At 40.4% G+C, this 24189-nt stretch overlaps 2 protein-coding genes across 9 annotated transcripts in view; one reads left to right on the forward strand and one right to left on the reverse strand.

Annotated features, from left to right (window-relative positions):
• Window positions 1-24189, reverse strand: part of DCLRE1C (DNA cross-link repair 1C) — a 116864-nt gene that overhangs the window by 87357 nt on the left and 5318 nt on the right. The gene's annotated exons all lie outside the window — the stretch shown is intronic.
• On the forward strand, window positions 367-22296 carry OLAH (oleoyl-ACP hydrolase). Its single transcript, XM_082385931.1, has 6 exons — window positions 367-427; window positions 3396-3526; window positions 9836-10134; window positions 10282-10295; window positions 13700-13842; window positions 21197-22296. The coding sequence occupies exons 1-6, from the start codon at window positions 396-398 to the stop codon at window positions 21367-21369; spliced, it is 792 nt and encodes a 263-aa protein (XP_082242057.1). The 5' UTR covers window positions 367-395; the 3' UTR covers window positions 21370-22296.

The raw sequence follows: 24189 nt of genomic DNA on the forward strand, positions 1-24189 counted from the left end.
AAAATGAAGACATCCATATTTTAAAAGCAAACATCTCCTTGGGCCCCAATTTTCTAGTAGGTATTGCGTGTTTTCTGCTTGGTTTGGCTGCAGGTCTGGTTACTTGCTGGAGTTTACAAATGCTGCATCTTTGTCTTTCTCTATGTTAGCTGGGGGTTCAGGCAATGGAAGCAGTTACTGGTAACTGAATGTGAACTGAGGCAGGCAACTCCAACATAACATCTGTTATGTTGTTTCTAATCCATTTCTTCCCCTTCTCCTTTTTTTTTTGTTTTTTTAAACAGAGTTTGGAGCAATAAATACAGTCAACAGATTTAAAAGTGTGCACAAGGCTGATGAGAGGTTTTATACCCCATGTTGCTGAGACCAGCAATTCTGCACCATCTCCTCACGGAATGGACAGAAGAGATGAAGCTGGGACATCTAGGTATGTGACTTCCTGTGCAATCTGGTTCACCCCCCCACCCCCAGGTGCTCCGATATTCTGCATGTGGAGGTTGCCCTTTTACATTGAAAGGGGCTTCTCAGAGAAACCTCATTTGGTGGCCTTTACCCCAAGTGCAAGGTATTGTAAAGGGCACCAACTACTCACTATCTAGAATGGTACTGACTTGGTGGTGATTTTAAAGTGAAATTGTAAATCTGTGACTTGGCCGAAACACTCGTGTGGATTAAGAGAGGTGAAGGCAAGATTCCATTTACATCCTGAAGTAGCAAAGAACCCTGGCTCTCTAATTCGAAGCTTCCCAGGTGTGTTGTCCACTCCCTGCCACTTAGTGATCTACTTATATGCTGATGCTGAGAACACGGGAAGAGGGATAAGTGGGGAAGTAGCTTTTAGGATGAACAGGATTTGTGTTCTAATTCCTGATTTGTCACTGGCTGGGTGAGCTTGGGCAAGTAACTTAACATCTCTCAGCCTCAGTTTCTTCAACTGTCAAACAAGGAATAATAGGTAACATTCATTTTTGTTTAGTGGGTGCCTAAAACCATGCTGAGCATCTTTGAGACATTCAATCAAAATCTAGGGAAGACACTATTATTGTACTCCTTTTAGAGATGAGGACGCTGAGACTTTAAATCACTCAGGTCATTTGCCTAATGTCACATCGATGGGTATAGCCAGGATTTGAACTTGAATCTCTTTGTGTCCACAGCCTTAGTCACTAGGCTGTAATAGTGGGTTAAATGATCGCCCTGACCCCTCTCGACTCCAAAGTCTTAGAATTTTATGATTTAACTCAAAAACGAAGAAGGGGAAGATAAAGAGAAGGCAAGTTCAGGTAGATGTCTTCTGCCCAGAGGATTGGCTGAGCAAGGTTAGCTTTTCTTGGTCTTTGATTCTTTCTCTCGGGAGACACAGGCGGTTGGATGGATGGGGAGATAGCAAGAGCCCAAGAGTAAGAAGGTTCTACTAACTGTCCAGACTTCACAGCAATGAGCACTACCCTCCCAGGCTCTACCTTCTCATGAGATCTTGGCAGTGGGTTCACTGTGGAGGGCAGGCACCCCATCAGTATGGGTTCTGAGGACCCACCGAGACTGGCACAGCTCTAAATAAGTGAAAGGTAACTCTTAGCCCATCCCCAATGCAAAAGAAGATGGTTTTACCTTGAAACTAATGATCAAAGAGTCTACACCTAATTTTGTCTTCATAGCTTTGTATTCTTTTTCTTAAAGAACTCCCCTATTCCTGCAAATTACATAGGCTTCAGGTATGGCAAAACTACTCTTGTTCTGACATATTTTTGTTCCTTAGAATGCAAGTAATTTAAATAATTGAAGTAGGGCTCCTTGGCTTTAAAAATATGGACTTGTTTTAAAGAAATGTTGAATTCAAGTCATTTTTCGAGACTCTTCAATAACTTCCGGAAATAAGGTTCAGAAAAATCACCCATTAGCTACGTAGTTTTTACCAAACTGTGGTAGGCACTACGGAAGGTTTTTGTACTCCTTAAAAAAATGACTCGGGCTTCCCTGGTGGCGCACTGGTTGAGAATCTGCCTGCCGATGCAGGGGACACGGGTTCGAGCCCTGGTCTGGGAAGATCCCACATGCCACGGAGCAATTAGGCCCGTGAGCCACAACTACTGAGCCTGTGCATCTGGAGCCTGTGCTCCGCAACTAGAGAGGCCGCGATAGTGAGAGGCCCGTGCACCGCGATGAAGAGTGGCCCCCGCTTGCTGCAACTAGAGAAAGCCCTCGCACAGAAACGAAGACCCAACACAGCCAAAAATAAATAAATAAATAAATTAAAAAAAAAAAAAAAAAATGACTCTAGCATTTTTCCATAAAATAGTTGATACCTATGAAGCTCTTATTTAGGGCTGATCTATAGTCAGTGAGTTTGTTGGTAATAGGATTAGTTAGGAGAATATAGCCTCAAGTACCAAATGTTATTCTTCAAAAGAAAACATTAAAATTAGCCCTTTTGTTTTTTATCTTTAAATTAGTGATTATTAACATAAGTTCCCAGATACAAGGCAAGGAGTTTTTCTTCAAAAGTTATCTTTGCCCACAAGAAAGGTTTTAACTTGTGCTTAAGTTTCTGTAAAGTCTCTCATAATTATTAGTGTTCTGTCTATTATTTTATTATGAAAAAACAAAGTCCACTTTAGAGAACACATGTGAACTTGAAAAAAATCTCAATCATTGTTAGTTTGGGGGGTAAAAAAGAGGCAAAACAGATTTAATCACAATACTAGGGTTGATAATCTCACATTTGGAAAGACTACTTATCTTTGTAAACGATTTAATGATCAATTTGAAAACTTTACAGAAATGTTTAAACTATGGATGATACAAATGTATATTGTTGAATTTATATATATATTTACATTAAATATATAAATATATTTTGAATTTTTAAAAAATAAATTATCCTAATACTAGGTGAAAGGATACTTGGATCTTGGCGTAAAATTTCCAAAGACAGCATTATATGCAGATGCAAAAGATGTATTTATCTAACACTCAGAAGGGAGTGGAAATTATGTGCTCTGGAAAACTTACAGATGACTTGAAATCATGAAGGCACTGAGATAAAACTGGGTAGATAAAACTATTCCTTGAATTGTGAAAAAGGTGATTTCTAAATTAACACATCTATCGCTTTAAATGTGCATAGGAAATGTACTTCCTAAATGTTACATATAGATACTTGACTATTTCACCTACATCCCTAAAAGTTTATATATTCTAATTGTTAAAAACAAATACATGAAAATCTTTTTTGGTCTTTTTGGTCTATCTTGTTGAAAAAAATGGCAATCACTTTATATTTGAACATATTCTCTTTATAATTAATAAAAATTTCTGTTAAAACACACCTATTTTCAGTTTGGACAGGTTAATTGATTTACATCATCATTAAATATATTTGAATTTTCTCCTAGGAATGACAAAGTTGTGAACTGCTTATACCAGAATCGTAATTCACCTTTTAGGTTAGTTTGCTTTCCCTGGGCAGGAGGTGGCTCCAATTATTTTGCCAAATGGGGCCAAGATATTCCTAACTCAATGGAAGGTATGTGAACTTTCATCACCATCTAAGTAATTTATAAGGTCAGGTGACATGCACATATAGGAATTCGAAGCACGATAAAGCTTTTCCTTACTGGTGAATAATTAATAGTAATAGGCATTCAAGAGTGCTCTTCAATAAGGTGATTTTTATATTTCTAGAGTAAGAAATTCTGTTACCTTCTGTTTCCTAATTAAACATGTTATATCACTTGATATTGTCCAACAGGGCACTGAGACTCTGTTCACTTTTTTTATGTTCCTTTTGTCTCTGTGCTTCAGCTTACATTTATTGCCCTGTCTGTCCTAGGAACTTTCTTGTTGGTGGATTGTGAACTTGAATTTTTCTCACAGCAGCGTGAAACTGAATACCATTATTCTTTTAAGTATAATTTTCTGATTTTATTTTCTTAATCCCTTGATGTGTGAAGTTTAAGACTAAGTCAGATGCCTTGAGGGACAAAATGCTGCACCTCTTGTCTCTGTGGCGTCCAATTCCTAGCTGGCTCTGCAGCACTGTCTTCCAATGTTTATCTCTCTAGCTCTGTGGGAATGCAAATAGCTTGCTGGCCTCTTGCCCTCTTAAAAGTAGGCCTCAGCCTGCAGTCTAGAACTTGTGACCTCTACCAAGTAATTGACACATCTCCACAAGGGGAGTAAGGCTGGAGGAATCGCATTTCACTTCTCCAGGATTTTCCTCTCTCCAGGAATGTCCTCGTTGCCTCAGAAGCTCAATGATGGCTTCAAACAGATCATTTGTGTATGTATGTATGTATGTGTGTGTGTGTGTGTGTGTGTGTGTGTGTGTGTGTGTGTTTGTGTTTTATTCAGCTTATCTACCTGTTCAATGAGAGAGTTTTTCTGCTGTAAGATACTTTTTTAAAAAAAATTTTATTGGATTGTAGTTGATTTATTGTACAATGTTGTGTTAGTTTCAGGTGTACAGCAAAGTGAATCAGTTATACATATACATATATCTACTCTTTTTTTTTTTTTTAGGACTCTTTTCCCATATAGGCCATTACAGAGTATTGAGTAGAGTTCCCTGTGCTATACAGCAGGTTCTTATTAGTTATCTATTTTATATATAGTAGTGTGTATATGTCAATCCCAATCTCCCAATTTATCCCTCTCCCCTCTCCCCCCTGGTAACCATAAGATTGTTTTCTACATCTGTAAATCTATTTTTGTTTTGTAAATAGGTTCATTTGTGCCATTTTTTTAGATTCCACATATAAGCAATATCATACGATATTTGTCTTTCTCTTTCTGATTTACTTCACTCAGTATGACAATCTCTAGGTCCATCCATGTTGCTGCAAAGGGCGTTATTTTGTTCTTTTTTATGGCTGAGTAATATTCTTTTTAAAAAAAATTTTATTGGCATATAGTTGATTTACAATGCCATGCAAGATACTTCTTAACAACCAGAACTGGAAAGCTGGTTTAATGGAGTAATCTAACAAACCATCGTGTATCAACTACTACCTGCCTTTTCAATATTACTATTTTGAAATATTTGCTTCAGATTTTATTTTTACTTTTGACAAAGATCTCCATTCATTTTTTTTTTTTTTAAACAGCTATTTAAAAAAATAGTTTTAGGTTTATGGAAAAGTTGCAAAGGTTGTTCTCATCTATCCCTCACCGCATTTCCTTAATTGTCAAAATCTTTCAACACACAGTTTCATGTCTTATTTTATTTCAGGGAAGTTTGCATGGACTATAATTTCAAATATTAGTTCTTTTCCAGTGTTTCAGTTTGTTTACCTTTCTTCAGAGTCTCCAATTATTCCTGTGTTGGAACTCTTTCTGCCTTTTATAATTATCACCTTCTTTGGGGATCTTTTCCTTCTTTCTTTGTTTTCTTATTCCTAGCTTTTTTATTTCTGTCCTCCGTATCCATTTAAATACTATGCATCTATTATCTCACAGATCACTTTCAGTCATTTTTGAAATAATTTTTGTCTTCTTATTCAATTTCTTTCCAGCATTCTGCCAGCTTTTTTTGCAATTGTTTGTCTATTTCTGTTCAGGATTTTAAATTTGTGAGTTACAGTGTTTTTTCATACCTGCAATTTCTCATTTGAATTTATGTTGGAGTGTTGTGTTGTTTGCTTTGTGAGTTTCTTTTTTAAATTTTTATTGGAATATACTTTTTCTTTTTTCTTTTTGGTTGCGTTGGGTTTTTGTTGCTGCGTGCGGGCTTTCTCTAGTTGGAGCGAGTGGGGGCTACTCTTTGTTGAGGTGTGCGGGCTTCTCTATGCAGTGGCTTCTTTTGTTGCAGAGCACAGGCTTTAGGTGCGCAGGCTTCAGTAGTTGTGATGCATGGGCTTAGCTGCTTCGCAGCATGTGGGATCTTCCTGGACCAGGGATTGAACCCGTGTCCCCTGCATTGGAAGGCGGATTCTTAACCACTGCGCCCCCAGGGAAGTCCTGCTCTGTGAGTTTTTTTAAAAGCATGTTAATTAGCTGAAAAAGTTTAATTCCTACTTTCTTTGTTCTGTGTGTTAGGTTTATTTCTGTTCATGATGAAGTGTGTTGGATTTTCCCGACACACAAAAACAGGTCGTTCTATTGGGGGGGAGCCCAAGGTGATTCATTGCTTACTCTGTTTATTAGTTCAAGAGTGCCCTCTTCTGTCGCTATAGTGAAGTGCAGTTTAAAAATAAACGACACTGTAGAGCTGCGGTTTCCACATTCTTCTGATTCTTTGATCCTACCTTGTATCTGTAGGGCTCTTATCTTCAGCTCCCTCCTTCTTTATTTTTGCCAGCAGGCCTCCAAGAGATGTTTCTCCCCTTTCCAAGATGCCTTTCTCACCCCTGGAAATGTTGCCCTTCCAAACACCACCCCTCTCTGCTCCCTCATGCTTTCCAAGCCCCTTTCTCTCCACTTTCCAGTCATCAGTACTCTGCCACGGAGGTCTCAAAACAATCCATTCATTGGAAGAAGAGAGCCCTATTACTAATGTGTAAATATATTTTTTCAAATTATTGGAAGTAGTTTCATACAAGGTTTTAAATCAACAGCTGACAGTTTAATATAGACATTTCATGTGTTTTTCTAACTTTATATAAATGTACCATATTGTAAACATTCCTCTGAAACTTGTGTTTTTTATCCTCTGATTTTTTGAGATTCATCACGTGGATATGTGGATCTCTACTTCATTGATTTTTAACTAGTGTTTATTATTCCATTGTGACTAAAACACAACTTATGCATCTACTCTTCTCTTTACAGGTATTAAAGTCTTTTTCATTTTTTTGCTATTAGTAATAATTTCTATGAGCAGTCTCATATACAGTTGACCTTTAAACAATGCAGGGGTTAGGGACACTGACCCTCTGCACAGTCAAAAATCCACATATAACTAGTAGTTGGCCCTCTGTTTTCATGGTTCAGCATCTATGGATTCAACCAACCGTGTTTCCTGTAGTACCATAGTATTTACTACTGAAAAAAAATCTGCATATAAATGGACCCTCACAGTTCAAACTCTTGTTGTTCAAGGGGCAACTGTATGTGTTCTTGCATGCATGGGTAACAGAGTCTACATCTAGGGGTGGAATTTCTGGGTAGTGGAATAGGAGTGTCCCCAACCATAGGAGATATTGTCAAACTTTTCTCCAAAGGAACTGAAATGATTCACACTGCCAAAGCAGCACATGAAAATCCTCATTGCTCTATATCCTTGACAATATTGTTATTGCCAAGGTTTTTGATTTTTTGCCAATCTGTGCATGAAATTATTCTGATTTTGTTCTATTTTTTCCAGTTTTACTGAGATATAATTGACATGTAATACTGTATAAGTTTAAGCTGAACCATATAATTTGACATGTGTATATATCGTGAAATGATCACCACACTAAGTTTAGTTAACGTCCATCACCTCATACAGTTTCAACTTTTTTTCCTGTGATAACTTTTATCTTTCAAATATACAATACCGTTTTGTTAACTATAGTCACCATGCTGTACATTATATCCCTAGATCGTATTCATAGTAATCAAAATAGTATGCTATTGGCATAAAAACAGACACATAGGCAAATGCAGTAGAACTGAAAGCCCAGATAAACCCCCAAATACACAGTCAACTAATATTTGACAAGAGTGTTAAGAATACTCAGTGGAGAAAAGACAGTCTCTTCAATAAATGGTGCAGGGAAAGTTGGATATTCACAAGCAAAAGAATGAAACTAGACCCCTCTCACCACTTACAAAAATTAACTCAAAATGAATTAAAGACTTAAATGTAGGACATGAAATCATAAAACTCCTAGAAGGAAACAAAGAAAAAGCTCCTTGACCTTAATCATGGTGATGATTTTTCAGATATGACACCTAAAGCACAAACGCAAAAGTAAAATAAACTAGTGGGATGACTCCAAACTAAAAAGCTCTGCACAGCAAAAGAATCAACAAAATGAAAAGGCAACCTACCAAATGGGAGAAAATATTTGTAAATCGCACATCTAAGAAGGGGTTAATACCTAAAATATATAAGGAACTTATACAACTCAATACCAAAAAAACAAACAATCTGATTTTAAAATTGAATAGACAGAGGAATTGAATAGACGTTTTCCCAAAGACAACTTACAAATGGCCAACAAGTACATGAAAAGGTGCTCAACATCATTAATCATCAGGGAAATGCAAATCAAAACCCAAAGGTATCACCTCACACCTGTTAAAATGACTATTACCAAAATGACAAGAGATAACAAGTGGTTGATGAGGGTGTGGAGAAAAGGGAACCCTCGTGCACTGTTGGTGGGAATGTAAATTGGGGAAGCCACTATGGCAAACAGTATGGAGGTTCCTCAAAAAATAAAAACTCGAACTACCATAGGATCCAGCAATCCCACTTCTGGGCATATATCCAAAGGAAACAAAATTGGTATCTCAAAGAGATATCTACACGCCTCATGTTCATTACAGCATCACCTACAATAGCCAAGACATGGAAACAATCTACGTATCAATCTACAGATGAATGATATAGGAAATGTGATATCCAGATAGATAGAGAGATAATGGAATATTATTCAGCCATAAAAAGGGAAATCCTGCCATTTGCAACATCATAGATGGACCGTGAGGGCATTATGCTAAGTGAAATGAGTCAGACAGAGAAAGACAAATACTGTATAATATCACTTACATGCAGAATCTTAAAAAACAGATTCAGAGAACAGAAGTGGGTAGGGGAAATGGGTGAAGGTGGTCAAAAGGTAAAACTTCCAGTTATAAGATAAAGAAATTACTCTGATTTTAAATGGAATAACCCTCTCTACAGATGAGACTGGGCATTTTCATATATGTATTGCTACTTATGTTTTCTTTCCTATGAATTTCTTATTAGTATCTTATGCCCACTTTTCCATTTGAATCTCTTTTTTTATTGACATGTAGAAATTCTTTACATATTCTTGACCCTAATTTATTTTAGGTTTGGTTGGTTAAAATGTCTTTCCCGGTCTGTGCCACCTCTTTATGTGTTGTCTTTTGATTCACGGAAGTTTTAAAATTTAATATAGTCAAGTTTATCACTCTTAAAGTTTGTACTTTTTACAGCTTACTTTTAAAAGCATATCCTGACCCTCAGTAACAAAGTTATTTGCTGATGTTTTCTTCTATCAATTCTTAAGTGTTTTGTCATATTTAAGTTAGAATTGACTTTTATATATGACGTAAGAGCTTGGTATTTAATTTTATTTTTTCCACATGAATAACCAGTTGACTTGGTTATTCAGAGATCTACAGTTTCCCCCACTGATTTTAAATTCAACACAGTTATAAACTGAGTTTTCACATACATGTGGTCTACTTCTAAGCTCTCTATTCTGTTCCATTGGTCTATCTGCCTTTCTCAAAAATGTAAGGCACTCCAATGCCTTGTCCCTCTTGGCCACCCTTTAAACCTGTTATTTTATTTTCCTGATACAAGCAATAAACAGCCATTCTGTTAGCACAGGCTCATGACTGGAATTTTCACTCCCCTCTTATTTTTTTTTCTTCTAGGTATTCCATTTACCTTATTGTGAGCCAAACTCTGCACACATGTGATTCATCTAGTATTTCTAAATGTTTTATAGCTGGAGAATATTTTTCAGATATTTAGTCTGCTGTAGTTTGTGCTCTTTTTAGTCAGCAAATTCCAAAACTTTTCTCTCCTTACGTTGACCATTACTATTCATGTCTTTGAAACTGCTCCCATCATATTAACATAAGCTCTTTCACAGTATCACAGCATTCCTCTCGCTGTCTGTATGTATTAACTGTCTTCCTCAATCTCCAGGGCATGCCATAAGGCTTGCTGGGAGAGAAAGTCGGCTTGAAGATCCTTTTCCAAGTGACATCTACCAGATGGCTGATGAAATTGCCTGTGCTCTGCTGCCGGTCCTTCAGGGTGACAATTTTGCATTTTTTGGCCACAGGTATTTAACCTCTGTTTTGAGAGACATTTGGGGGAGTTTCTTCCATCACAAATCTACGGTTAATGTTGTTCTTTGTGTCTTGTGGGACGCATGCCTTTGTTTTGGTTACACTACTTCACCACTGCTTGAAATAACGATTGATTCAATATGGTTTATAGCTGTTCTCAAATGAGAAAGTCAGACCAAAAGAAGCCCTGCAGTAGGGACCAAAAAGATAGAAATGCCAGGTGGTGAGATTAACTGAAATCTTTTTTTCAGGAGTGTGTAAACCCTAGGCTCCTCTTGGTATCTTCTCTTTTGAAAACAGTCCCAGCATATTGGGTAATTTTAACCAGCCACAGCTCTTACAAATGGCCTGTCTGTGTAGTCTTCTTACCTTTTTTCCTTTTAGGCAAAAAAAAAAAAAAAAAATCAAGACTTGTAAAATCAAGACTCTAGGCAGCAACTTATATTCCATTTATTTTTAAAATTTAAAAAGGATATAAATAGTATATGTTTCTTAAGCTAAGTTATAGAATTTTAAGGTTAGGTCATGAATTCTGGAGTTCTGTCTGCCTCCTACTCAGTTCGAACTTGGGCAACTTCCTTAGGCTTCTAAATTAAGTTTCCTTCTCTGTAAAGCTGGAATAATAATGGTTCCCATTTGTGAGGATTAAAGGGATAATAATCATAAATTACTTGGTATTATGGTAAGGACTCAATAATTTTGGCTACTATATTATACATATTGGATTGGCCAAAACGTGCCTTCAGTTTTTAAGTTAAAATAAAAGACACATTTTTCATTTTCACCAAGAACTTTATTGAACAACATATTCACCCTTTTGTTCCACTACCTTCTACCATTTTTCAGGCAAATTCATAATTCCATCTTCCTAAAACTTTTTATCTTTTTGAGCAAAGAACTGTTCCAGGTGCCTTTTACAGTCTTCCAGGGAATTGACATTTTTTCCATTAAGAGAATTTTGTAAAGACCTAAATAATGGCAGTCTGAAGGTGCAATGTCTGGTGAATACGGCAGATGAATCAGAACTTCCCAGCCAAGCTCTAACAGTTTTTGCCTGGTCATCAAAGAAACTTGTGGTCTTGCGTTATCCTGATGGAAGATTATACGTTTTCTGCTAACTAATTCTGGACACTTTTTGTTGAGGGCTGCTTTCAGTTGATCTAATTGGGAGCAGTACTTGTTGGAATTAATGTTTGGTTTTCCGGAAGGAGCTCATAATAGAGGACTCCTTTCCAATCCCACCATATACACAACATCACCTTCTTTGGATGAAGACCGGCCCTTGGTGTGGTTGTTGGTGGTTCATTTCACTTGCCCCACGATCTCTTCTGCTCCACATTGTTGTACAGTAACCACTTTTCATCGCTCGTCACAATTTGTTTTAAAAACGGAACGTTTTCATTACGTTTAAGTAGAGAATCGCATGCGGAAATATGGTCAAGAAGATTTTTTTCGCTTAACTTCTGTGGAACCCAAACATCAAAGTGATTCACATAACTAAGCTGGTGCAAATGATTTTCAACGCTTGATTTGGGTATTTTTGAGTATGTCGGCTATCTTCCACGTGGTATAACGTTGACTGTTCTCAGTTATTGTTTCGATTTGATCGCTGTTAACTTCAACTGGTCTACCTGACTGTGGAGCATCGTCCAGCGAGAAATCTCCAGCATGCAACCACTTTTGACACGTTCGATCAGTCACAGCACCTTCTTCATACACTGCACAAATCTTTTTGGGCATTTCAGTTGAGCTTTTACCTTTCTTGAAATAATAAAGCATAAAATGCCGAAAATGTTGCTTTTTTCTTCCATCTTCAATATTAAAATGGCTACACAAAAATTCACCAATTTTGATGTCTTTTTTAAATGCACACTGATATGACAGTCATGATATGTCACATGCAATCTAACAAGATTGTTTTTAATGAAGTTAAAGACAACAAAGTGCTGCTAGAGCCATCTTATGGAAAAAAATGAACAAACTTATTGGCTAACCCAATATTTATAGATATGCTCAAGCAAAAAATGAAAAATAAAAAGTATCCAGTATCCTAGATAATCCTTCAGAATTGTGATGTGGCTTCATAGTATCTTTGCATGATGAGATCCTATTTTATATTTTTTCCTGATTTTTTTCCCCACTTACTATTGCTGTGGAGATCTTTTACTGCTGTAAGATTACATTGCTTCATGACTTTATCAATCCCCTTGTGTGGAGAGAAAAGTGTTTTCTGTTATGAAAACACTTCAATGAACACTTTTGTAGAAAATTTAGTATACACCTCTTATAAATTTCTTAAGGACATATCTCCAGAATTTAGGTTAATGATATGACATTGATAAAGCTCTTGATATATATTTCCAAATTACCTGCAATTTACACTCCATCAGCAGTGAACATGGGACTGAGTTTCCCTTTCTTCATCCTCCAAAGATATTTACAAAAAATTATCTCTGGCAGTATTGTCTACAAAATATAACTACATAATGTCCACAGCAGTCCATAAACTTTTTGGTCCCAGCACTACTTTAATACTTCTAAAAAGCATTGAGGACCTCAATGAGGTTTTATGTGTGATTTATCAGTCAATATTTACCATATTAGAAATTAAAACTATGAAACTTTAAAAACACTTGGGACTTCCCTGGTGGCGCAGTGGTTAAGAATCCGCCTGCCAATGCAGGGGACACGGGTTCAAGCCCTTGTCCAGGAAGATCCCACATGTCACGGAGCAACTAAGCCCGTGCACCACAACTACTGAGCCTGCGCTCTAGAGCCCACGAGCCACAACTACTGAGCCCGCGTGCCACAACTACTGAAGCCCACGCGCCCCAACTACTGAGCCCACGTGCCACAACTACGAAGCCTGCGTGCCTAGAGCCTGTGCTCTGCAACAAGAGAAGCCACCGCAATGAGAAGCCCGTGCACCGCAACAAAGAGTAGCTCCCACTCGCCGCAACTAGAGAAAGCCCGCACGCAGCAACGAAGACCCAACACAGCCAATAAATAAATAAATAAATAAATAAATTTATAAAAATACTTGACTTAACATTAATAAATCCCTTATATGCTGACATAAAGAATATATATTTTATGTAAAAGAATATATTTTTCCAAAAAACATAGTGAGAAGAGTAGCACCGTTTTACACTTTGGCATATGTTTAATGTCTGGCTTATTAGAAGGCAGCTAGATTCTCCCTTCTGCTTCTGCATTCCAACTGCGGCAATACCCCATGTCACACTTGTGGTACGGAAAACTCAACTATGCTCTCATGAAAAAATGAGAGTTTTAAAGGCAAACGATATTTTGGTATTATCCTAAAATAGTTTTAACCTCATAGGCCACCGGATAAAACCTCACAGACCACGTGAGAACGTCTCAGGAATTCCTGGGAGTCCCCAGACTGTACTTTGAGAACTGCTGATAAATATTATTAAAGACATAGTGATATATATATCTTTCATAGAGAAAAGGAAATTTAAATTAATTTCAAGACATTGTGGAAATCAGTACCAGATCTTAGTTTGAATTACCTAGGATGTCTTGAAACACTTCTCATGCTGCTATAAATCATTGAAAATATACCTTTTACAAATAAGTTAGTTATTACTCAACTAATGTATGCTCTTCTTTGGACTATTTCATGACCATTGCTGTGCATATGATGCTTGTTCTTGTGGAGTCCCGATGGATTATCATGAGTTTTGTTGAACAGTTATTATCATGTTTTTCTTCCCAAATGTAGTATCGGATCTTATGTTACTTTTATGACTGTGCTACATCTAAAAGAAAAATATAAGCTAGAACCGGTGCATTTATTTGTGTCAGGTATAAGTGCTCCTCATGTAAGTAATTTTCGTTTTCCTTAGGGAGGGTGGTGGAAAGGAGGGAAATGGGGGGGAAAAATCAAGTTGTTATTTTCCTATCTGGTGAATTTTGATCCAGCATAATGAAGGATTAATGAACGATACTATTGGTTAATGAAAGACCCACAAATCTCTTTCAGTATATTCTCTCCTTTCCTCTGAAATGCACTTTAACTGTTTCTGGTCAGTGCCTGCACTGGCCCTAGCATCTCCAAGCTAATATTGACTCTAAGTGTATTTTCTTTCATTCTGAGGCAGATGAGAACTTAACTTTCAGCAAACTAGCTGGATCAGAGAATTCTTGAAATCACCAAAAGGGAGAGTGGGATAGCTTTTGGTGTCTGAACAGGTGTGTTACATGAAACATCAGACTAATGTTGTTAACGTTTTAAGTCAAAGGCCAGACTTTGTTTTTCCGAAGATCTGTCAGAAGAACAAATTACCTGTCTCCTAAAGGATCTGGTAGGCATCCCTGCGGATTTTGTTGATGACAAGGCATTTTTACAACAATTTCCCAAACTGGTGACAGATAGTTGCATTGTTAGTAATTACATGTAAGTAATCAAGACAAGTTTTTTTCTGATATATAATTATCTATGGAAGATGCAGGTTGGCGGTTCTCTGGGGCTGCTTATCCAGGAAGGCAGTTTGACTTCCTTCCCTTTGAGGCCCACCTGTAATATTTTTGCTGCCTTAGAATGGAGCTGGGCCTGGAAATTACATCAATTAAGGATGAACAGAGCATCTTTTTCTTCAAAAAAATATGGTTCAACATGTATGTTTTATCACATAACAAATATTTGTTGAATAAATTACTAACGCCAAAGGATTCTCATCTTAGGGGGTCAGCAGAAGGGGATCCCTACTTATTAAGTGTGGAGGTGATCCAGGACAGGAGAGTGGTTTGCTTTTTTGGGAATTTTGTTCCAGAACTCATTTGGCTCCATGGCACATGACCATTCCTCTGTCTCCTGAGATGTCTCATTGACACTTGATTCTTCTAACAGGACTGACGTCCTAACATTCCAGATGCTGGCCCCAATAATCGGAACCTACAAATGGTTCTTCCTATTCTAACTTCCCCACAGCAGGCCCTATGGGGCCAGCATGCGGCCCTTAGTCACCATTATCTACTGCCATGCATTTCTTCTATTTTGTCTGGGCTTTGTCTCCTCTGTGGAGGAGTGAGATCCTTGGGCCTGTGTTTATTTCCACCAAAAAGCCTGGAACTGGGCCTAGGGCCACCTTGGGCACTGCCTGTGACTAGAAGTTTACACAAATAGCTCTAAAAAAAAAAAAAAGTCGAGCAGATTTGAAGCACCCCAATGCCCACCTCTACTCTATCACTAGGTCCACCATCCGTCTCCCAGCTGCCCCAAGTCTGACCATCTCTCTCCACTTCTACCCCATCTAAGCAAATGTGGTCCTCACAGGGCTGAGCTGTGTTCCTGGCTTAGCACAGAGTCAGAATCCAAGAAACACCAGTCCGGCCACGGACCCGTGACCGTGGCAGAAGCCCAGAAATCAGAAGGGGCTGGCCAGGGTCTTGTGGGATCCTCTTGTTAAGATGCTACTGAGCTTTTTTAATCCAAGGATGGTCTCCCAACAACTGCATCCCTCACAGCAGCCTGAGTGGAATTACCAATGTGAGAAGAGGCCTGCTCTTATACATATGCTGCACCAGAATGAATAGCACCGCCCAGCTCACGATACTGACCAGAGACCTGATGTATCCCCAGGTGAGAAGCGCTATTAACAGCAGTCCAACCATACAGCTGAACAGCTGAGCCACCACCTAAAGACCAATAAAGCCAGTGAGGCCCGAGGCTACGTAGAAAGCCACAATGCCTGTGAAGACCACTGCATTCAGAAGGTGCTGCAGACCTTCTTGCTACCATTGTGCCTGCAGAAGTTCTCATAGAGCTCTTTGATGTACTCCGCCAGCTCCTGCTGGTAACGAGGGCAAAATCCAAATCACTGTGGACATTCACTGAAATAATAACGTAGGCAAAAGCTGCTTTTTAATAATTAAGCCTTGCACAAACACGCCGTCTGCAGAGTCTGCTTCCCAGGATCCAAACCCTTGGCTTAGTAGCTGTGAGACTCACAGCCAGGGTCTCATCTGATGAGAGTAACTCTCTCCAGGTGTGGTGGTGAGGATTAAATGAGATCATGTTTAGGAGACAGCATGGCACGTAACAAACCTCATGCAATTTTAAAAACCAAACACAGCAAAACAATTCACTACTAAAGGCTCTTGTGACTCTGTCGAATTAACATTTGTTAAGAAGAACCCTGGGGGTTGGAAAGGGAGCAGAGGTTCAATAACAGACCCCAAGAGAAACTGAAATAGAGACGTTCACAACTCACAGGTCCTGGAGGATGTCCACGGCACAACTGGAGGGGCCACACAGGGAGGTCAAGGCGGGCTACAGGCAGAGAGGTGGCAGGACCTGAAGGACATGCCCTTATTACGGGGTGCTTTATGCATGGGTGGAGGGCTTTGGGGTTCCCGGGCTATAGGCCAAACTGGTCAATTCAAACCCCAAAGAACAGGTTTTGGTAAACTTCACGGGAGAGTTATCTAAGAGGCACACGAGGGAAGGCTCTGGGAGGCCAGAAGAAACCTATCACAAAAGCTGTTGGGAGGGTCCTATCAGGAACTCACTCTTTTTTTTTTTTTTTTTTTTTTCTGCCAAGCTGCGCGGCTTGTGGGATCTCAGTTCCCCAACCAGGGATCGAACTCGGGCCCCCGGCACTGAGAGCGCAGAGTCCTAACCACTGGACCGCCAGGCAATTCCCAGGAACTCACCCTTATTTGTGACTCTACATTTGCTCTCAGGAAGGGCTAGTGTCAGTGCAATGCTCCCACAGGCCACCTGGCCACACAGTGTGGATGCCAAGGCAGCGGTACTATAAAGTAGTTCTGCTAAACTCTCAGGAGCTCTCAAAAGAAACCTCCCCCAAACCAAAAATAAGAGAAATCGCCCACAGGGATATTCCACTCATAGAATAAAAAAACAACAACAAAAACTCTGTAACATTCTCACCCTCTCCCCAGAGAATCAGATCACAGTAGCTACTCACAGCTCTTCGCTTCCTGTGTCCCCAAATCCCGCACGTTCTCCCCAAGCCTGCTCAGCGCATTCTTCTTTCGCTCCTGCCACTTCCCCTTGCTCAGTCTGTTCTCCTCTCCCCGCCTCTCTGTAGCTCTCAGGTTTTTCCAATAGAAATGAAATCAGGCCTGAGAACGTCTCTCAGCTCTTTCCCATCACCCAACCCCAAGGCTCAGAGCCTGGTGGCCAAAATGAAAATCTGTGACAGGTGGGAAAGCTTTGTCAGCTCCCACCTCACTTAAGCTGTCCTCCTGCCCTACCTGGCCTCATGTGCTGTTCTCTTCTCCGTCTGGGACCCTGACTACACCACATGTCAGGCTGTCTGATATTGTCCCAGGGCTCTCAGATGTTCTGTCTCTTTTGTTAACATTTTTTCCTTTTCGTTTCAGTTTGGATAATTTCTATTAACCATCTTCAGGTTCACTGATTCTTTCCTCAGCTGTGTCAGGTCTCCTGATGAGCTTGACAAAGGAATGCCTCATTGCTGTTGCTGCTTCTTTCTAGAATTTCTTTTGGGCTCTCACAGTCTTCACCTCTCTAATGAACTTACCCGTTTGTTCATGCATGCCTACCTTTTCCATGAAATGCTTTGACATCTCAATCATAGGTCGTGTAAAGCCCGTGTCTGATAGTTCTAACATCTGAGTCTTATCTGAGTCTGATTCTTTGGATTCAGGATTCTTTGGATTCTCTGGATTCTTTGTCAAGAGCTTTGGCTCTTGACAATGGAGTTATTTGTTGCCTTCTTGTGTGTCTGATTTTTTTGGATTGAAAGCTAGATATCATGCACGAAGCTGACATAAATATTTTTTACACTTGGATTTGAGCACATCCCCTCTTTGTCAGGCCATTCATGTGGGGGGTTGGGTCAGTCCAGACTGGAGAAGAGCTGTGTTTGGATTTTGTTGTTACTATGGTTACCCCAGGACAACGCTGCTCCCAAGTTACTGTGTGTGTACTGTGGAGTCTGGGCTGCTGGAGAATTTTTCTCAATTTTTCCGTCTTCTCTGTGCCTCATAGAACAGTCTCTCCCCAGGCTCGCACCACTGGCAGCTGTTGCTTGGTACCCTATGTGTGACGCTAGCCTCTGTGGTAACGTGCGGAGTTCTTGGACATCCTAGCCAGTCTTGAGCTTCAATCTTAGGCAGGTCCTCTGTACCTGGGCCTTGTGGGTGGGTCTTGTGGGTATTGGGGGGAAGTTTCCAGTCCCTCCCCAGGAGTAGAAGACTTTTTCTTGGTTTTTGTATAGAACTGTGGCCCCGGGGACTTCCTGGCGGTCCAGTGGTTAAGACTCCGTGCTTTCAATGCGAGGGGCGCAGGTTCGATCCCTGGTCGGGGAACTAAGATCCCACATGCCACACGGCATGCCCGGAAAAAAAAAAAAAAAAAAAAGAGAGTGAAAAGAAAAAAAAGTAAATGGAGCAAGAGAGAACTTCTATGGGAAACTGGTATTTAAAGGGAATTAGATGTGTAGTTGTGTTTCTCAAGCATAACCAATAAAAATGACTCATGATCTGTCACATTTAAAAAAAAAAAAAGAATTGTGGCCCCAAGACGCTTTCCCACTCCTTCCCCAAGCGTAGAGGGTTAATGCTTCTATCCCCGACATCTGTGGGTCTCCTCCTGCGCCTGGGGCTGGAAGTGGTTGATGCCCCAACTCCAGCAGCTGAGGCCTGCTTAGCAGGAGGGGAGGACTCGGGCAGGGGGCAGGGTTAGTGCCCATCTCATGGTCACATCCACTTTCCTGCTGCCCACCTGCCCCGCCGAGAAGGCTCCTTCTGGCCTCTCGCCTTGTTCCCAGTCTTTCTCGTGAAACGCCTAGTGGGGGCCAACGGACGGGAGCCTGTGAGTCGGTGTGAACTGCATCTGACACACCACCCCACGCTTGGTCTCCAGCCCTTGCACATTTTAGCGGATTTCTTCTTGCCCACATGGACAGCAGGCACCCCTTCCTCCCAGGCTTTGCCCACGTGAGCCAGTCCGCATGTCCCGCCTCTGCTTAGGGGGGCCTGACCTTCCCCGGAGTTCGGTTTCTAGTTTGCCTTGCAAGCTCAGCTCTCTGATGAGCTCAAGAGAAGTTACGGTTTTGCAGCCTGTTGGGCTTTTGTTCCTCGTTAGGCCAGGAGTGGTGCTCCTAGTTTTCTACCTTCTGGGCAGAAGTGGGAATTCTTGCCTGGACTACTGAAACAACCCTTTGCCCCTTTCGGTCCCACATTATAATGTGCTCCTCACATTATACCCAGAGGGATAACAGTCAAGTTTGGTCATGAGTTGCCTTGCCTTACATCCTCTTGGGGGCTTCCTGGCTGTCTTATGATGACCAAAGCCCTTCGTGAGGCCTACGCTTGGCCCTTGCTTGCTTCTTCTACCTCAGTTTGTCCCGATTCCCCATTCGCTCTTGGAACAATAGCCATTGGTTTCTGCTCATCTGTTCCCTCTTCCCCTGCTGCCTCTCTCCCCTTTGCCAAGTTTTTCCTGTTTATTCAGATCTCAGGTCCAACTCCATTTCCCAGGGAGTCCCTGCTTGATGCCTCCCTACCCCCACCTGTCAGGTGTTCACAGATGACCCTGAACTTGGTGACACATCTCTCCAGTCGTCCGATGATTTAATTAATGTCTGTCTCCCCAGCCAGTCTCTAAACTGCAGGAGGAAAGGGACCGTGCTTATTTATTCAAGTGTCCCTAGGGGCTAACACAGCACCCAGCACCGAGCTCGGTCAATGTTTCCTGCTGTTGTGATTAAACTGAGAATTGGTGGAACCAACTCAGGGGCCCTGCTTCCATAAACCTGCTTCTGTTCTGTACACAGCAACCCTCTGCCAGACGATGGAAGGCTGGGGAATAGAGAGGTGGTCATTTGGGGGGAATGACACTTAAAGATACTATATAACCAGCCTCATCCTGAGCTGGACTGGGTGCCCAGGTGCCATCCTGCTGCCACTGGCATTGTTCTAGAAGCCAGATGATCTTGGAAAATAGCCTGAACCACAGTGACTCTCAGGTGCTGACAGGTAGAAGAATCATAGATAAAAAAATGTTTGTAGGGCTTCCCTGGTGGCGCAGTGGTTGAGAATCCACCTGCCAATGCAGGGGACACGGGTTCGAGCCCTGGTCTGGGAAGATCCCACATGCCGCGGAGCAACTAGGCCCGTGAGCCACAACTACTGAGCCTGCGCGTCTGGAGCCTGTGCTCCGCAATGAGAGGCCGCGATAGTGAGAGGCCGCGATAGTGAGAGGCCCGTGCACCACAATGAAGAGTGGCCCTCGCTTGCCGCAACTAGAGAAAGCCCTCGCACAGAAACGAAGACCCAACACAGCCATAAATAAATAAATAAATTTAAAATAAATAAATAAATAAATAAAAAATAAATAAAAGCAAAGTCTTAAAAAAAAACAAAAGTTTGTATTGCTGTAAATAACAAAAGGGAAAGAAGTGAGGACACGCCATGTTTGATTTTAATGAAGCTATTAGGGCTTCCCTGGTGGCGCAGTGGTTAAGAATCTGCCTGCCAATGCAGGGGACACGGGTTCGAGCCCTGGTCCGGGAAGATCCCACATGCCGTGGAGCAACTAAGCCTCTGCACCACAACTACTGAGCTCTCATGCCATAACTACTGAAGACCACGTGCCTAGAGCCCGTGATCCACAACAAGAGAAGTCACCGCAATGAGAAGCCCACGCACCGCAACAAAGACCCAACGCAGCCAAAAATATAAATAAATAAATTTTTTAAAAAATAAATAAATAAATGAAGTTATTAATAGGAAAAGATTCTGGGGGTGTCTATTGTGAAAAGTTACCACCCGGCTCTTCTATGTTTGCAGCTTTGATACACCCTCTGAGGCTGTTCTTTCTTGTGAGTTAACATGACTCAACATGCTTTACTGGATCTGAAGATATACCAGCAGATTTGGAAGGTGAAATTATTTTGATGGTTTGAGGTATTTTATTGAGATATCTGATGATTTTTCAGCTAATGTCAACTAGCGGTTACATGGAGTAGAAAATTGGCCCAAGTTTTATTTAGTGTAAATGGAGAGATGTTGTGTGAAATGAGAGAAGGCAGGTAATACCGCTGTATACCGATAGGTCTCTGAGAAATTAAAAATACAGGAAATACGGAACCTGAGACCTTGGAAGTAACTCTACCACTGGTGTCAGCTCTTAGAAAAGTAACACCTGGAAGTAAATCTTCTGTTGTTGGCGGTGTCAGTTGTTATTGAATATAATTCTGTTTCTTTTTAGCCTGGGAAGATGTAACCAGTGGAAGTTTTGATATTCGTGTGCTTCCAGGACGCCACTTTTATCTTTTGGAACCTTCCAACGAGATCTTCATCAAGAATTACATAACCAAGTCTCTAGAAGTATCAATGCTTCACTGTTCTTGGATATTTTCCCTCTAGGTCTTAAAATAATCCAAGTGATTATCTGATAATCCTCTTCAGTTTTCAGAGTAGCTTATAAGTTTGATTCAGAGATTGGAAAATGATACATTTGCTACTGTCAGGGTGACTTGTTATCTACAAATGTATTTCCCCACAGAGCATTTAAGCATCTGGGGGATGAAAGACAAACCAGTCGAGAATACTTCTGAGAGGGTCTTTCTTCTTCATGTTAGAGTCTCATTTGAGTCTCATCTGTGGAAGGTTTGTCAATGAAGTTCCTGCTTGGTCGATGATCCATTTCTTCCCCTCAGTTATTTTGACAGTGAAAATGATAGACAGGGGAAGTGCTTGAAATGAAATGATTGTTTCATTAACACACTGTGGCTCAAAGCCTGATCTCATCTTTTGAAATATAGGGTCGTCCCATTCAATGAGGAAAAGCAGCCTACTGCTTTGTTAAAATAAGACAGTCCCGACTAATCATTGCTGCCTGTCCTGGCAAGTCCTCGGAATGCCCATAGCCCTGGTTCTCGTCTAAGGGGTTCCTCCGACCTGGACTGCCTGTTGTCTCTGTGTGGCCCCGCTGCTGCTCTGGCGGTGACCGACGGGGACCCAGGGCGAGCCTACCACGGACAGCCCTGGGCGTACAGAGGGTCAAGCACACCCAACAGGCTGCCTCAGATGTAGGGAGAAAGCGCAACAGTTGAAAACAGACAGGAATAAAAAGGGAAATAGGGAAAACTATCTGAGACGGAGCAATAGCAGAACACTACAGATAGGATTCACAGGGAATGAAGAGGCACCATATACCCGGAGCTGCGTGGATCCTGCGATCTCTAGCAATTCCCAAACTGTGTTTGTCTCTTGGAATCCCGGCTGTTCAATCGGTATCTTGATTTGTTATCTCCCACTGATCTTCACAATAAACCCCCCTACTTCATGCAACCGATGACTCTTCCTTATGGCTTAAACTGCTTGACACAGCATTATACAATAAAATGTCACCTTTTAAAGCATAGATATGTTTAGGATCACATAATATGGGTTCATGTTTTTGTTATGGTTTAAAAATAGTATAGAGAGAGTCTCAGTACATAAGATTAGAGTGCACACAGGAGGTATTTTTTAGAATGTATCATTCCTTTTTAACCAAGTGCAAATAATATAAATTTCATTATGGGGGGAGTTTTGGGTTTTGAGTTAGAATTCATGTAATAAATTTGAGCTAAAAATAACCTCAAGCGAGATTACTACAAGCAACTATATGCCAATAAAATGGACAAACTAGAAGAAATGGACAAATTCTTAGAAATGTACAACCTTCCGAGACTGAACCAGGAAGAAATAGAAAATATGAACAGACCAATCACAAGCACTGAAATTGAAACTGTGATTTAAAATCTTCCAACAAACAAAAGCCCAGGACCAGATGGCTTCACAGGCAAATTCCATCAAACATTTAGAGAAGAGCTAACACCTATCCTTCTCAAACTCTTCCAAAATATAGCAGAGGGAGGAACACTCCCAAACTCATTCTATGAGGCCACCATCACCCTGATACCAAAACCAGACAAAGATGTCACAAAGAAAGAAAACTGCAGGCCAATATCACTGATGAACATAGATGCAAAAATCCTCAACAAAATACTAGCAAACAGAATCCAACAGCACATTAAAAGGATCATGCACCATGATCAAGTGGGGTTTATCCCAGGAATGCAAGGATTCTTCAATATACGCAAATCAATCAGTCTGATACACCATATTAACAAATTGAAGGAGAAAAACCATATGATCATCTCAATAGATGCAGAGAAAGCTTTTGACAAAATTCAACACCCATTTATGATAAAAACCCTCCAGAAAGTAGGCATAGAGGGAACTTACCTCAACATAATAAAGGCCATATATGACAAACCCACAGCCAACATCGTCCTCAATGGTGAAAAACTGAAACCATTTCCACTAAGATCAGGAACAAGACAAGGTTGCCCACTCTCATGACTATTATTCAACATAGTTTTGGAAGTTTTAGCCACAGCAGTCAGAGAAGAAAAAGAAATAAAAGGAATCCAAATCAGAAAAGAAGAAGTAAAGCTGTCACTGTTTGTAGATGACATGACACTATACTATAGAGAATCCTAAAGATACTACCAGAAAACTACTAGAGCTAATCAATGAATTTGGGAAAGTAGCAGGATACAAAATTAATGCACAGAAATCTCTTGCATTCCTATACACTAATGATGAAGAATCTGAAACTGAAATTAAGAAAACACTCCCATTTACCATTACAACAAAAAGAATAAAATACCTAGGAATAAACCTACCTAAGGAGACAAAAGATCTGTATGCAGAAAATTATACGACACTGATGAAAGAAATTAAAGATGTTACAAATAGATGGAGAGATATACCATGTCCTTGGATTGGAAGAATCAACATTGTGAAAATGACTCCACTACCCAAAGCAATCTACAGATTCAATGCAATCCCTATCAAACTACCACTGTCATTTTTCACAGAACTAGAACAAAAAATTTCACAATTTGTGTGGAAACACAAAAGACCCCAAATAGCCAAAGCAATCTTGAGAAAGAAAAACAGAGCTGGAGAAATCAGGCTCCCTGACTTCAGACTATACTACAAAGCTACAGTAATCAAGACAGTATGGTACTGGCACAAAAACAGAAATATAGATCAATGGAACAGGATAGAAAGCCCAGAGATAAACCCACGCACATATGGTCACCTTATCTTTGATAAAGGAGGCAAGAATATACAGTGGAGAAAAGACAGCCTCTTCAATAAGCGGTGCTGGGAAAACTGGACAACTAC

The sequence above is a fragment of the Balaenoptera borealis genome (assembly GCF_965194805.1).
Source record: "Balaenoptera borealis genome assembly, chromosome: 3".
NCBI classification, from domain to species: Eukaryota; Metazoa; Chordata; class Mammalia; order Artiodactyla; family Balaenopteridae; genus Balaenoptera; species Balaenoptera borealis.

Excerpts from the sequence above, each read along its gene's own strand:
- OLAH (XM_082385931.1), top strand. The coding sequence starts at position 396 with ATGGACAGAAGAGATGAAGCTGGGACATCTAG. Across the intron at positions 428-3,395 it reads GATGAAGCTGGGACATCTAG|GAATGACAAAGTTGTGAACT; the intron begins GTATGTGACTTC and ends ATTTTCTCCTAG. Across the intron at positions 3,527-9,835 it reads TATTCCTAACTCAATGGAAG|GGCATGCCATAAGGCTTGCT; the intron begins GTATGTGAACTT and ends CTCAATCTCCAG.